The sequence below is a fragment of the Ipomoea nil genome, unplaced genomic scaffold, assembly GCF_001879475.1.
Source record: "Ipomoea nil cultivar Tokyo-kokei standard unplaced genomic scaffold, Asagao_1.1 scaffold2926, whole genome shotgun sequence".
NCBI classification, from domain to species: domain Eukaryota; kingdom Viridiplantae; phylum Streptophyta; class Magnoliopsida; order Solanales; family Convolvulaceae; genus Ipomoea; species Ipomoea nil.
Genome location: NW_017619354.1, coordinates 5,032,142 through 5,046,714, shown reverse-complemented (window position 1 = coordinate 5,046,714; position 14,573 = coordinate 5,032,142). Strand labels below are relative to the sequence as shown.

The following is a 14,573-nucleotide window of genomic DNA, read 5'->3' as shown; positions in this document are numbered from 1 at the left end:
TCTTGTGTCTACCTTTATAAATACAATAATGTTGGATTAACATTCTCTTTTGTCTCTATGTTCCATGACTTGGAGGAGGCATGAGAGGACACAACAATGAGTCAATGAGTACTCGAGGGAGTACATTGTGAATAAAGTACAATTGAAATATAAAGAAGTTTAGGGTCATATGTGTAATTATAAAAAGTATGAGGGTAAAGTAAAATTATTAGAACGTTTGAGGTTTGAAGTGTAATTTAAGGAAGTTGGACAGAAAATTTAGGAAGTCCCTTTTTTCTCAGTTTCTGATTTCTGGACTGGAAATTGGAAAATTGAAATGGCGGAGGCAGAGGAAATAGTGAGGGTGTTGGAATCTTCTTTGTCCCAAATCAAATGGCGCCTCAAGCTTTCTTCTAAGCGTCGCCTTGAAACTGGTTCTTTCTTTATTGCTCTCTCTGCTTTGATTTATACTGTGCAAGTAGTAACTAACTAGTGCTTATAATCGAATCTCATGTATATCTGCGTTTCATTATTTTAATTCTGCTAATGAAACTTTTGAGCATTCCAGCGTTCTTGATAATTCGGAAAAAAAGGAATGATTATTATTACGTTCGTATAGACTGTATAGTCTGGAGAGAATACTTTATCCATCCATGGTGGGAACTTTGATTTTTCTGTGAGCTAAACATTGATGAATTCAAAAATATTGGCAGACATTTTGGCCTTGTGCACTGAGATGCGACCAGTTGTAATGGTGGACTATGGCGGAAAGATGCCAGAACTGCAAGAACGCCTCTGTGCATTTCTCAAACACTGCAGAAATGTAGGTATCTTCTCGTTAGAACTCGGTGTTCCCTCCTAGTATGATAAAGCTTGAGCTAACTTGAAGGAAATGAACAACATCATCCTAGTAAACTATTATGGAGTAGCTTTTAATGCATTTTTATAAACTGTTTTGCTCTTGCATATGCACAAGTATTGACCATATATAGAAAATGCCTTGAGGACCCGAATATGTATTAATCACCTTAAAATTCACAATGGAGGTGAGTATATGGCCCTTACCTCCTGTCTTTAGAAATGATTACAAGAAAGCTTAAAAGGAGGCAAAAGCACTTGAAGAGTTAGAGAAACATTTCAAAGATGGAGTTTTCATTACATCTAAATCAATAAAACCTTAACATTGTTAAGTGTCGGAGGTGATCAAAAGATAACAAGAGCTGGTATAGACTTTGTAGACTCCATTACCAAGAAATTCATGACCTATATTAACTATGTTGTTGCGATGGAGGACTTCTTGAATGATGTTAAAGTAGGCTCTACTCTTACCTACCACCTCAAACAATTTCTCATAGTAATACAGAAATTTCCAGCAATGATTCCCTGCAATCTATATCTAGAAGTCTAGAACAAAGCTTTGGATCCCATGCTGCCACATTGTTTGTAATTCCTTATGAATTCCCTTGCAAGTGGCCACTGCAATTAGAGCTGCAAAATGATCCTTTAAATATCTTTGAAAAGTATGAACACTTTAAGAAAACTTTATTCATCTGTTGAATGTAACCTGATACCCAAATTTGTTTGACACTGTTGACATTGATTTTCAACACTAACATTATTCTGATAGATATTGTTTTTGGCTGCCCTCTCCATCCTTTCAATATAGCAGTATCTATCTAATCTTTCTAATGTTGTTGTCTTCTCACCAAGATGGCACTGATATATGTCTATGATTTTCAGGAGTCTTCAGCATTTGAATTCCTTCAGGTTATGGTTATTGAAGATATGATATATCTGATTCATCTTAGAGCATTTGAGGAATTTGTTAAATCGAGTTTGAACTTGGAAAGAGAATTTCTCTTTATAGATCTTGAACATGATCCTCCTAAGGTTGTCTTTTGTCTCTTCTCTTTATTTATTTTGTTTATATGTTTATTTTGGGGGGCAACCGGGCAAGGGAGGGATTGAGTGTTTGTACTGTACATAATTAAAGCTTTTGAATTGTTACTTCAGATGATAACAAGAGCTGAGGAGAGCCCTGCAATTGTGGAGCTTGTGCTGGCACAGAAACTATTTTCATCGCACTTTTCTGAAGGAAAAATAAATAGTAATCATTTAGGACATTGTAGTACTGATTTTACAGCAAATAATAAGCCAACTAGTTCACAGTCCTCCGATTTTATTGATCTCAGTAACTGCATTAAAGAAACTGAGGTCACAATACCAACTCTCAATGGGTAACTTCTCTCTCTCTCTCTCTCTCTCTCTCTCTCTCTCATGCAATTGCTGTTTATAGTGGATTTCTGTTAGTAGTAGATGCATAACCCCTATTATATATCCAGGAAAAAATGGACTTTATAATAAATCCTATGTGAGGTCTCACCCTATCTAGAATCCAAGTCCTGGACTATGGTTTTAATTATTTTATGAGATAATTCTATTTTTATAATATGTATAGAAATAATTAAAATCTCATATATTTCTTGGAACCTTCTCAGAACTTCTTATTGTATGTTTTCCTTTTAGTTAACAAATTATATAAATTGGCAGGTACCAAATTTTGACACTTTATGCTGTGTAATTCCCTATACCTGCTGAAACTGAAGATTACAAGTTTAATAGAATGACTTTTCCATACATTATTCCTGGAAATTTACTGATCCAGCGACCTTGTCACATAACCGGACCAGACACTTAGTACCCAACTCTCAGTAACATAGTTTGTTGGCGACTTTTGTCTCCATAGCTTTAAGGGCTATAGGTCATTTTTTGTTTGTTGGTGACTTTTGTCTTTGTTCTTTTTGACAAGTCAGTTTGCCTAATTAATCCAGGTTTTTTTTTTTTTTGCAGATGGCTTCTTGGCTATCCAGTAGTATACCTTTTTGGCAAGGATCACATTGAAGATGCCATATATAATCTCTCCACCAAGTCACTCCATCTCTTCCAAATTCTAGTCTGCAGGTTAGTTCAGGTTTTAATAAAATTTTAAAGATGATTTCCAGCATTTTAAATCAACAATTTGGTTTTAATTTTTCAATATACCTTTTTATCTAGAACTGCTTGTAAAGAGGCACATAGGAGAAATGGAAAATATTAAAGAAACTTTCTCCCTTGAGATAAGAAGTGAATTTTGAATATTGGCACACAGGAGAGATAGAAAATAAGAAGATAATTTCTCCCTCAAGATAAGTAATCAATTGGGAATACCTATTTCTGCATGATGAATTCCATTGAGATGTGGAAAATATCAAATAATAGCTAACTTATTGGGGTGCCATTTACCCATTTTCATAAAAATATTTTTCTCCTAAAGACACTACCATGCCCCCTGGAGGGGGTGAGGGAGTTTGGTTAATCTTCACTGGCAGAGTCTAGCTCATAATCGTTAGCTTCTTAGCTCATTTCCTAAGATATCTGGTGTCAGCTTTATTTGGACTTCATTCAGTTGTTAAAGGCTTAAAGCAATGACTTATCATCCCTGAGGCTTAGTTTGCTGACTGCCAGCCTTATAATTTTCCAGAAATGGTGCACACAATGATCGATCTCAATCTCAAAAAGAAGAACTGTTGAGGTAACAGTAATATGTTTTTTGAGTTTATTTCAAACTGTGCACAACAAATTAAATCTATTAGGATGATTTTCCAGTTTCTTCCTTCCTCTGATGTTTGTACTGTGCTGGCTTCTTTAATTTAGTTCAAGACTTCTTGTATACCATCACACACTTACTGTTTTTCTGTGTGTGTTTGTCTTCTCTTTCTTGATGTTTTGAACCCTCATCAGAACATTTCTGCTGACAGAGTAACAGAACTTCAGATTCTTGGTCATTTAGATATTTATATAGCCATATAGGGGTTCTGTTTGATATCTGGCTAGCAAGCAACAAATACAACTTGTAAGGTTTGACTGTTGTTTTAGCTTGTTAGTTAATTAATGATTAACAAACTTTTAGACTCAATGATTGAAGTCTGAACTCGTAACACTTCCCAACTCATCTACTTTTTGTTTGTACGTAATCTATTCTTTCTTAATAAAATTTTAAACAAACATAATAAGTCTGCTAAAACATTAATACCTTGAGCCACACAAGCCAAGAAACATGGTTTTTCATGTTTATTTTATATATGCAATTGGTACTTGTAGTTACACAAGCAATCTATTTCTAAGTTGATTTTTGAGGCCATGTCTGCTGCCGTTTGTCAGTACTTGTGCTTATAGTTGCTTCTTTATGTTTTAGAGAAATATTTTACGTGCATATATTTGTACACACAATACTTATCAAACCCCAAAAATATGTTTACCAGCTCTTCAGTTTTGAATAGCTATATTTCATGTAAAACTGGGTTGAGTGGGTTACTATATCAACTTAGAACAGTTTGTGTTGATTCTCCAATTATCAACAGTTTCTCCGTTCCTTATGAATTGAGCTTGGAGGGGAGCGATGAACCATGGGCACAGGCGTTTTTGGCACACATGCAAGCAGGGCTAAAGAAATGCGACCAAGTTTGGTCTTCCCTGAGGATGGAGGTTGTTGGTTGCTATCCACAAGCGATTGCGTTTTAGTATCAATTTGTAAGTAGCTCCTAAATGTGACTACTAGCAACAAAATTTAGACATGTGAAATGCAGGTAAATGTTTCTTTTCTTGCATGGGCACTGATCAGAATTTCTCACTGACCTAATATATAGAAGGGTAATGAGTTTGGGATTCTACCCTAGTAGTCATGGCATCTCTGCCCTATGGAATTAGAAAAGTATTAAGCTGTTGTCCACTCACATGTTTCAGATCCTAAATTGCCTAATTTTTGCTATTATATATGAAAGGATTAGTACATAAGGTTGATGGGTATATATGTGTCCAAAAAGAAATATTTTCTATTCTTTGAGCAAAGAATTGCAATTTCCAAAATATTCTCATTCCACCCTTCACCTAAATGCAAGTATCATTTTCTATTGGGTTCAAATCTCAAGGACCTTGGATTTAGTCTCACACGTGTACAAACATTTAGAAGCATGTAAGATAGTTGAGATATATCTTACACTTTACCTTCACTAATCTCTAGAGCGAAAGCCAAAGTGGTGAAAGACCATCAAGTTTGGGATATCTAAACTTAAGTATCATTTTCTATTAGGTTGAAAGACCATCAAGTTTGGGATTTAAACTTAAGTATCATTTTCTATTTCCTAATAGAGTCTTAGGGGATGTTTGGTTCATGGAAAGAAAATATTGTTTTTCTTGGAGTGGAGGAAAATGTTGTTTTTCGGTGTTTGGTTCATGGAATTCATTTTCTATTGGAAAACGAATTTCTCAAATTTGAGGAAAACAAAATCCTTGGTCGGACCAAGGATTTTATTTTTCATGGAAAATGGGAAGAAAAAGTGATATGAATTACCAATTTTACCCTTGTTTTCTTTTTTAATTATATTATTCTTATTAATTTGTAGGAGCATATAAGTCCTTATATTCGTTATTCATTACAATTCCAAATCTAACCAAACATCCCCTAAGACTTCCCCTTAGAATTAGTATTTCTAGTAATTCTTTTTCTACCAACCAAACAATGAAATTCATATTCCTAGTAATTGTTTTTCCATGGAATTTCAATTCCACTTCCCTTAAAATATTTTCTGCGAACCAAACAAGCTCTTACTATTTGATCACACTTTGATAAGTTTCATTTTCTATTTCCTAATAGTCTTGAAAGATAATTTTGACAGTTTTTGTTACACATGTCCAAAGTAAAATCTTGTTGTTCACCCTCAACAACTTCCTAATATATAGTCAAATTTTTGGCCTAAATTCAAAGTAAACATCACACAAGCAATTTACAAACCACAAAACTCGTTTATTAATAATTGCTTTGGGCAATCCCTCCATTACAAGCAAATGAAAACAAAATCCCAAACTTTGGAAAAGATGAACAGAACCTAATATAACTAGTGCTGGTAAGAAAATCAATGGAAAGGCATGATGCTTAAGTTCAGTTGAGAAGAGCGAGGGCATCTGCTTCGCAAGGAAGGGCAGGGATTGCTCCTTTTTTGGTAGTTGTGATGGCTCCACAAGCACATGCAAATCGAAGTACTTCCTTCAATCTCGCCTCATCCTGCAATCAATCCCATTCACACTTTGGTTATTCCCCAACTGTTGTTGAGCTTTGATATAACCAACAAGTGCTGGTCTGTTGAAATCTTGCCACAAAAGCAACCTACAACCTACTTGATGGCAATTGATCAACAACTACTTACCTCAATTATGGAGCAGTCATCAACAATCTTGCACAAAAGGGCACCGACAAAGGAATCACCAGCTCCCGTTGTGTCAACTGTCTTGACGTGAAAAGCTTCAACAGATCCCTTGAAGCTCTACGCACCAAAACAAGGAAACGTTGAACATTGAGGCAGATCAAATGATATAGAGTATATTGAATAAAATGTGATTCAGAGATCTATTTTAACATATAATTTAGCATAATTTATGTTAACCTTTTAAAAACTGAAAGGTTGAATGGATTAAAATAATACACAAAGAGACAATGCATAGTGGGGCAAATGATGTAAAAGTGATGCAGGCTAACCTTATAGCCCAAAAGGTACGACTTTAGTTTCACATACAATTCCTGGTGTGGCCGGGTTGTTCCTTTCTTTTAATTACCAATAACTACTACTTTACAGCTATTGTGTTCAGAATATATTCACAATTATTGAAGACATACCTTGGTGTAATATCTGCAACCCTTCTCACCAAGGGTCACGAGGAGGAGTTTCAGGTTGGGGTGCCACAGGGACAAAGCGGACTCATCATCAATCTTGTCACAGCCAGTAAGGAATTCCAGCTCAACGTCACTGACCTTGATCACATCTGCCTTATCCCATATGCTCATGATCTGCTCACGTGCCTCCTCGGGGGATGGCCACAATGGCAGCCTGAGGTTGGGGTCATAGGAAAGCAAAGCTCCGGCGTCTTTTGCAGCTTCCATTGCCTTCATATGAGCTGATCTGCATGGCTCCACAATCAAGCTTATTGATCCGTAGTGGAAAACCTTGGCCTAGACAAAATTACCAACTCGTTATTATCACTTCACTGCCAATCATCAAAAGTATTCAAGAACAGAGACTAAATGAAGTCCCCATTGATCCAAACATCAAAATTCAAGAATGCAATATAATACTAGTAATCTGTTTCTGGCTTGCTTGGCATCCCAAGATCAATAAATCACAGAGATCTGAGATCAAATCTGCAGATTTGATCACTTTGACAGTGAAAATGAGCTGAGTTTCTTCTACATGGTAAAATGTGAACCATGTGCATCTTAAGAATTAGGTGGTCCAGGGGTTACAAATAAAATGATTTTTCACCAAATATGGACCCCATGCAACACCCGATTCATTAAATGAACAAAAAAATTTGTTGAGATCTGCAATAGGCCCATTTTTGACAAATGAATTCATCATTTTGATATAACCTAAGAAATCAAGAAATGCAGCATTTTATGAAACTGGGGTTTTCTTTAACAATTCGAGCACTCAAATCTTTGCATTCAAACTCATTCTCAAATCCCTTTCAATAAAATCAATATTTGGAATGATCTCAACATTGCATGCTAAATGGACCAAACATGAAAAGCAAAAAGAAAAAGTTTCCAAATTTTAAATGGAAAATTATTTTCCTAGCCTATATGCTACCAGATTCCAAGATACCGACCCGTAAATCCAGACAAAAGATATTCAATCTTGCCAGCGGGCCTACTGCAACAGTGGCTTGAATCACTGAATCTAAAAAGGGCATGGCGGCGCACGCGCCGCCGCCGGAACAGGACGTATCGTCCCAGATCTTAATAGTAGTCATGAACACTGGCATTAAAGAATTCTTTTTGACTAAATTGAACCTTATAACCCCAAAATCGTTCTTAAGTGAACTGTAAGAATGGCGTGAATCATTACACTCCACGCCATTCTCGTTGACAAAGCAGCATAAAAGAAAACGAAAAATTAAATGTAAAGATTTCAAATTGTCACGCGCTTTCTATGCAACCAAACGAGATTTAGAAAAATCGGAAACAAGATTGACGGGGACGTCACTTACAGATCTAATGAGCTCCAGATTCAACTCGTCCGGGGTCAACAGCATATCGGCGCTGGGGTTCCTGTAGAACATGAACTCGCGCTCCCCGTCGGCGCGTAGCGTCACGAAGGCCAGGGCCGTCCTGGCGCCCTTGTCGAAGTTGATCCCGTCGGCGCGTACCCCATTCTCCTTCAGGATTCCGGCCAGCATGTGCCCGAACTCGTCGTCGCCGAGTTTCCCGACGAACGCGGCCTTCCCGCCCAGCCTCGTAACCGCTATAGCCACGTTGGCCGGAGCACCGCCCGGAGCCTTCAGGAAACCGGGCGCCTCCGCCAGAGACACGCCGGAAACTGTCGGCACGAAGTCGATCAGCATCTCCCCGAAGCTGACGATCAAATTTGAACAAGTTCCACCGTTCACAGCCATGACGACGATATACAAAGATTATATACGTACAGAAATGTGTATATATATAAATATACGGAGCACGTATATATATATATATATATAGATGTAGAGAGAGATAGAGAGAGGTGAAGAAGGAGAGGAAAACAGAGAGTTTTGAGGGGGTTTATATAGGAGGTGTAAGACCAAAGGGACAGAAGACTAGTCATCTGCAAGTAAATATGGAAATAACGTTGATTAATCAATTACTATTTATTTATTGATATTTATTCTAGAAAAATTATACTTTTTGATAATTAATCGTAACGATTTAGTGGATCCAATCTAATATTATCTATTATCTATTTTTTTTCATTTTTATTTCTCAAAAAATTAAAGATTATCTCATAACTCACTTTAGTAAGGCTATCTGCATCGCTGCAATACTTTTTTACTCTAAAAATAGACATCACTATCATACTTATATTATCATATATGTATTTCATCAATATTTTCTCTACACTCTTACATTTTTAATCCTCTTTCAAAATATAATTTAATAATAATATTTAAATATATTATTAAAAGTGAAGAAAAAAAAAAGAGACAAAGTGAAGCAAAAGCAACTAAAATGCTGCGCAAACACTGTTTGAATAATAATAATGAAACATTGTTTTTAAGTTAGAATGTCATCCGCACCGCTAAATTTCTTTGATATCTGTGAACTAAAATTACCATTTTAGTGTTGATTTGAAAACCAAAAGTTGATGTATCACCAACTGAAAGATTGAGTACACTGTATCACATAATTGTTTTTGAATGTTATTTACTTTATTACAATGTAATATCTATTCATAACCTACTGAAACACAAAGAATCAATATAGTAGTATCTGACTGAAGCACAAAGAATTAATGTAGTATCTGTTCATAACCTACTGAAACACAAAACACAAAAAATTAATGTAATAGTATCTGACTGAAGCACAAAGAATCAATGTAGTATCTGTTCATAACCTACTAAAACACAAAGAGGAATCAATATAGTATCTGATCATAACCTACTGAAACACAAAAAGTCAATGCATCTACTGAAACACAAAGAATCAATGTAGTATATGTTCATAACCTACTTAAACACAAAGAACTGAGATTCAAATTCACAACCTCCCATATGAAAGTGTGGAAGTGTAACTTTGGTGCGATTAAACCACAAGGTCTATCACATAATTAAAGAATCAGAAATATTATATTTTTGATAATATATATTTGTTGTGAATTGAGCCATTTCTTCACGTGAATCCTTTTGTTATTTTTTTTTTTAAAGTTTAAAAGATTTGAGGTAATTAAGTCCATATTCCCTTGTACTACAGATTATTGTATTTTATTATAATATAATAACAATATTATATATTTATTCCAAATTACGGAGTAAATATTATTCTCCCTTGAACTTTATTTTAATTCAATACCATATTTTTTATTTTTTAAAAAATTTAGGTGATACTAGTTTCATCGGATTAATTCTAAGCTCACATGACCTCGCCCCTATCGTAACCGCAGAGGTAAATTGCTAGTCACGCAATCAATTCACTAGTCAAATCTTAGTCTTCATATGCATATAAAAGATCTAATCTAGACCTTCGAATATTCTTGATTTTAAAAAAAAAAAAATCCATTATTCTCAACTAATTTATTATGCAGCATATAAGCATATTATACATTTATAACTTTAATTAACAGGTAATATGGTATAATAAAAATACAAGTAATAAATATAATATTATAAAATTTAATAAATATGACGCACTTCCTTCATGAATATAGTGTTAAATATGACTTCAAAATCTTATCGCATTCCATTGAAATATGGCTTGGATCTTGCGTCACCTTTACAGGATGTAAATGTAGACCCCACATCATTACAACACAACTATATAAGAAGTCAATAACACGCCAAAGTTATTTATTAAAAAAAAAAAAAACCTTAAATCACATTTTATTACATATTTTGATTGATTGATTAAGTAAATTAATGTTTTTATTGGATCTGTAAATTTAGATTCTATGTAATGAGTTTGATTCTTGTTAACATCTTATTGATTGAGTCCGTTGTATATGATATTTTTAGTGTGATTTATTGACTATTATACATAAATAAGGTTTACTTTGTACACTCCAATGAATATTAGCTACATGTTTCCCTTGTCACTCAATAGCAACAACAACAACAACAACAACAACAACAACAACAACAACAACAACAACAACAACAACAACAACAATAATAATAATAATAATAATAATAATAATAATAACATGCCAAAATTATTTAAATTCTGTTAATATTCTTAAACCACATTTTATTTGCATACTTTGAATGATTGATTTGGTGAATTAATGTTGTGATCGGTTATGTAATATTATAAGTCATATTAATATCACTTAGGGATTGCAATTGGTCGGGTGTGGATCGGGGAATGCTACATCCATCACCGAATCCACCTTATATTTCCTCCACCTACCTCCATCTTCAACTAGTGAATTTTTTCAAAACTCACCCCCACCCCACTGGGTGCGGGTGCCCACTACGGGTACCCACCACTTATCATCTTATTTTTTTTAAAAAAAATAATATTTAAATTACTTACACATAATAAAATAATAAAATTCATTAGTGATACTAAAACATAAAATAATAAAAATATTTAAATTGTAAATTTTTAAAAATAAACTTAGTAGTTTAGATAACAAAATAGTTAAAAGATATACGAAGTTATATAAACTTTTATAAATAACTACATACTAGTACTTATTTTACTATTATATATACACGCACACATAGTGCGTGGGGTAGGGTTTTAGGCGATTTTTGTACATAGAACCCGAATCCAACCCGACACAATGCGTTTGCTTTTTTAAGACCTACCCCGACCCACCACCCACCATCACCCAAAAAAATTTGATCCATGCGGGTAAATTGAAATTGCCATCCATAATATTATCACTCGAATATAACTATTTGGTAGATTTGTGTTTAGTATTTATATGTTTATTACTATAATATTTACCAAATTAAATAATTTATTTTTATTGTCATTTTTTTTACCAATAACAATTGGTAATAATAAGGAGAAAAAAAAAACATGTGAATTGCAATGCTAGGAGAGTTGTTAATAATTATGTTTGTTAGCAAATCATGGTGTCAACAAATCGTTGTCTCTAATCAGTAATCAGCATAAAGTATTTTTAGGTTGTTCAAATTATTGCGATGTTGCTTGTATGAAAAGTTTTTTTCTCCCTAATTTTTTTATATTATGTGATATAATTTCAAATAATCAACTCATAATTTTGTCAATTAATTTATAAATAACTAATAAAAATATTGGTGTTTGAGATTAATAATTCAATACAACCATTTAGAACTTAGTAATTTTAAGTGAGATTTTTACTTCTTAGGTGTTTGAATACGTTGAATGATCATGAGTATTTTGAATACGTAAGAGTGAGAGAGCTTAAAACCCTCGGTAAAGTTTAAGATGGCTATTCATACAATTAGGTAGCCCTACTTGGTGTCTAGTGGGTGTCCCGAGTAACAAGCATATGTGTTAGCAATTGTACATGAAGTGTAGATTGTAGAGACAAGTAAATTGAGTGATTAGTGTAGTCCTTGTTGGTGACACATCATTTATTTGTACTTTTTGTACAACTGAATAATTGTCTTTGACATGAACCACTCTATCAAACAATGTACTAATTAGACTCTAACTGATTAATAGACATGACTCTTCATTTTGTTGTTGTGTGCTTGTTGATTGTGTGTTTGAGTATTGGGATTCATATTATTAATCTCATTGAGCTTAACTTTATAACTTTGAGTTACTACTCAATAAATAGGTGTGAGATGGTCTAATACAACCATATAAAACTTAGGGGTTTGGTTCGCGAAAAATATTTTAAGGGAAGTGGAATTGAAATTTCATGGAAAAACAATTACTAGGAAGATGAATTTCATTGTTCGGTTGGTGGAAAAAGAATTACTAGGAATACTAATTCTATTGTTTGGTTAGATTTGGAATTGTAAGGAATAGCGAGTATAAAGACCTATATGTCACTACAAATTAATAAAAGTAATGTAATTAAAAAATTAAACAAGGGTAAAATAGGCATTTCATCTCACTTTTTCTTCCCATCTTCCATGGAAAACAAAATCCTTGGTCCAACCAAGGATTTTGTTTTCCTCAAATTTGAGGAATTCATTTTCCAATGAAAAATGAATTCCATAAACCAAACACAAGAAAACAACATTTTCTTCCATTTTAAAGTTCCATGAACCAAACATCCCCTTAGAAGTTTTACTTTTTTTTAGGATTAAATGATTAAATATAGGATATATAAAAATGAAACAATACAATAGAAAGATAATATAATAACTTTCTTGATAGTAATAATCAATTGAATTTATTGAATACAATTATAGTTGAATACCTCAATCCAGTTTAGTAGTCAAGAGTATTTTAAATACGTAAGAGTGAAAAAGTTTGAATATCCTCATTAAAGTTAAAGGTGATTATTTATATAATTAGATAGTCTCACTCGACGCTTAGTGATTGCCCCAAGTAACGAGCATATGTGCTGGCAATTGTACATGACATATAGATTGTAGAGATGAATACGTAAGTTGAGTGATTATTATAGTCCTTACTAACCCAAGAAAAGCTCATAAATATCATAATAAAGAATATAATATTAAAAAAATAGTTTATTATACAAGTTTATCAAAGTATTGTTTGCTATACATCTATAAGCATTTTTCAACAAGAAGAGACAGTTAAAATGGTAAAATAGTAAATATATTTCAGAAAAAAAAAAAAAAAACAAAGTTAATTTGTGACAATATTAACAAAGCAATGGAACTAAATGAGCCCAAATTAAACAAAAAGTTAAAGGGAAAATGGCACTTTTCCCCCCTAAGTTATATACTTATAGCCATTTTTCCCCTTAATTATTTAGGTAAGCACATTAGCCCCCTCAATTATTCTAAAAGTGGCGATTCCCCCCCCTCCCCCCCCCCCTCCCGATATATTAAATTGACATTTCTACCCTTAAAGTAAATATTTTATTTATTTTTATTCTCCAACAAATTATCACGTATACGTAGGGATGACCACGGTTCAGATCAAACTGAACCGGACACTATAGCAATTGAATTAAAAGTTTCCGGTTATGATTCAGATCTAGAACCTAATATTTGGATTTCAATTTACTAAAATTATGAATAAAAAAATTGGATCTTGAACCGTGAATCGGCGGTTCTGGATCCGGTTCGCAATTTTGAACCGTCTTTATTTTAAAATTTTATTTTTTTATTTTAAATAGTCTAAATTCAACAATAAATATATTTTATTTTTTCTGTTCGGTACATGAATCGTCCGTTCCGGTTCGCGATTTTAATAAACTCTAAATATAGAGTTTCGATTCTAAATTGTAATTGGAATATTTCGGTTTGGTTGCTATAGTGTTTGTTTGGTTTGAACCAAATTATTGTCATAATTTGTTGGAGAAGGAAAATAAATGAAATATTTATTTTAAATATTTATTTTAAGGGTAAATATGTCCATTTAACATTTCAGGGGAAAAAACAGCCACTTGAATAATTCAGGGGGAGAAAGTGCTATAAGTATATAACTTAGGGGAAGAAGTGCCATTTTCCCAAAGTTAAATGTAATAATGATACAATAGGTGTGGGCATCAAAAGCGAAATTATGTCAAACATTATTTTTTGGTGAAAGAAAAAAAAAAAACTCATTGCATTTGAAATGATTCATGAAAGACAAAGAAATGATTATAGTTGGTGATTGGGGGGTAGGTCTAGTCAGACCACCAAACCCATTGGCTGTTTTTGCACACCTTCTTCTAGTATGATAGCGCCCCATGTATTAATTAACTTCCCACTTTTAATTTTTTATTTTATTTTTGGAGGGTAGGGAGGGGGGGGGGGTGTTATTTCTCAAATTATTTGTTAATGTGTCATTATATTAGGAAAGATGTCACTTATTAAATTTTGTACCACTTGATCTTATTTTTTTGATCTTATTTAAACTTTTACATACATACTATATTAATTAGTATTTGTATTTCACTTTCAACCCA

General features: G+C 33.4%; 2 protein-coding genes across 2 annotated transcripts; one reads left to right on the top strand and one right to left on the bottom strand.

The window, feature by feature from the left end:
* Positions 1-282: 282 nt before the first annotated feature.
* On the top strand, positions 283-4,807 carry LOC109161605. Its single transcript, XM_019310078.1, has 7 exons — positions 283-413; positions 693-802; positions 1,720-1,869; positions 1,993-2,216; positions 2,830-2,940; positions 3,500-3,550; positions 4,380-4,807. Exons 1-7 carry the CDS (start codon positions 317-319, stop codon positions 4,537-4,539), a joined length of 903 nt encoding a protein of 300 aa, XP_019165623.1. The 5' UTR covers positions 283-316; the 3' UTR covers positions 4,540-4,807.
* A 993-nt stretch (positions 4,808-5,800) lies between these two features.
* Positions 5,801-8,567, bottom strand: LOC109161801 (fructokinase-2). The gene is made up of 4 exons (XM_019310317.1): positions 8,059-8,567; positions 6,689-7,021; positions 6,222-6,338; positions 5,801-6,079 (listed from the first exon to the last, which is right to left on the bottom strand). The coding sequence occupies exons 1-4, from the start codon at positions 8,461-8,463 to the stop codon at positions 5,957-5,959; spliced, it is 978 nt and encodes a 325-aa protein (XP_019165862.1). The 5' UTR covers positions 8,464-8,567; the 3' UTR covers positions 5,801-5,956.
* Positions 8,568-14,573: the final 6,006 nt, after the last annotated feature.

What these genes read in the sequence shown, in the direction of transcription:
- LOC109161605 (XM_019310078.1), top strand. Translation starts at nt 317, where the DNA reads ATGGCGGAGGCAGAGGAAATAGTGAGGGTGTTGGAATCTTCTTTGTCC. An exon ending in TAAGCGTCGCCTTGAAACTG is followed by an intron (nt 414 to 692) that starts GTTCTTTCTTTA and finishes AAATATTGGCAG; the next exon opens with ACATTTTGGCCTTGTGCACT. An exon ending in TTGAACATGATCCTCCTAAG is followed by an intron (nt 1,870 to 1,992) that starts GTTGTCTTTTGT and finishes TTGTTACTTCAG; the next exon opens with ATGATAACAAGAGCTGAGGA.
- LOC109161801 (XM_019310317.1), bottom strand. Translation starts at nt 8,463, where the DNA reads ATGGCTGTGAACGGTGGAACTTGTTCAAATTTGATCGTCAGCTTCGGG. An exon ending in GTTGCAGATATTACACCAAG is followed by an intron (nt 6,339 to 6,688) that starts GTATGTCTTCAA and finishes TTTGGTGCGTAG; the next exon opens with AGCTTCAAGGGATCTGTTGA. An exon ending in ATGACTGCTCCATAATTGAG is followed by an intron (nt 6,080 to 6,221) that starts GTAAGTAGTTGT and finishes GATTGATTGCAG; the next exon opens with GATGAGGCGAGATTGAAGGA.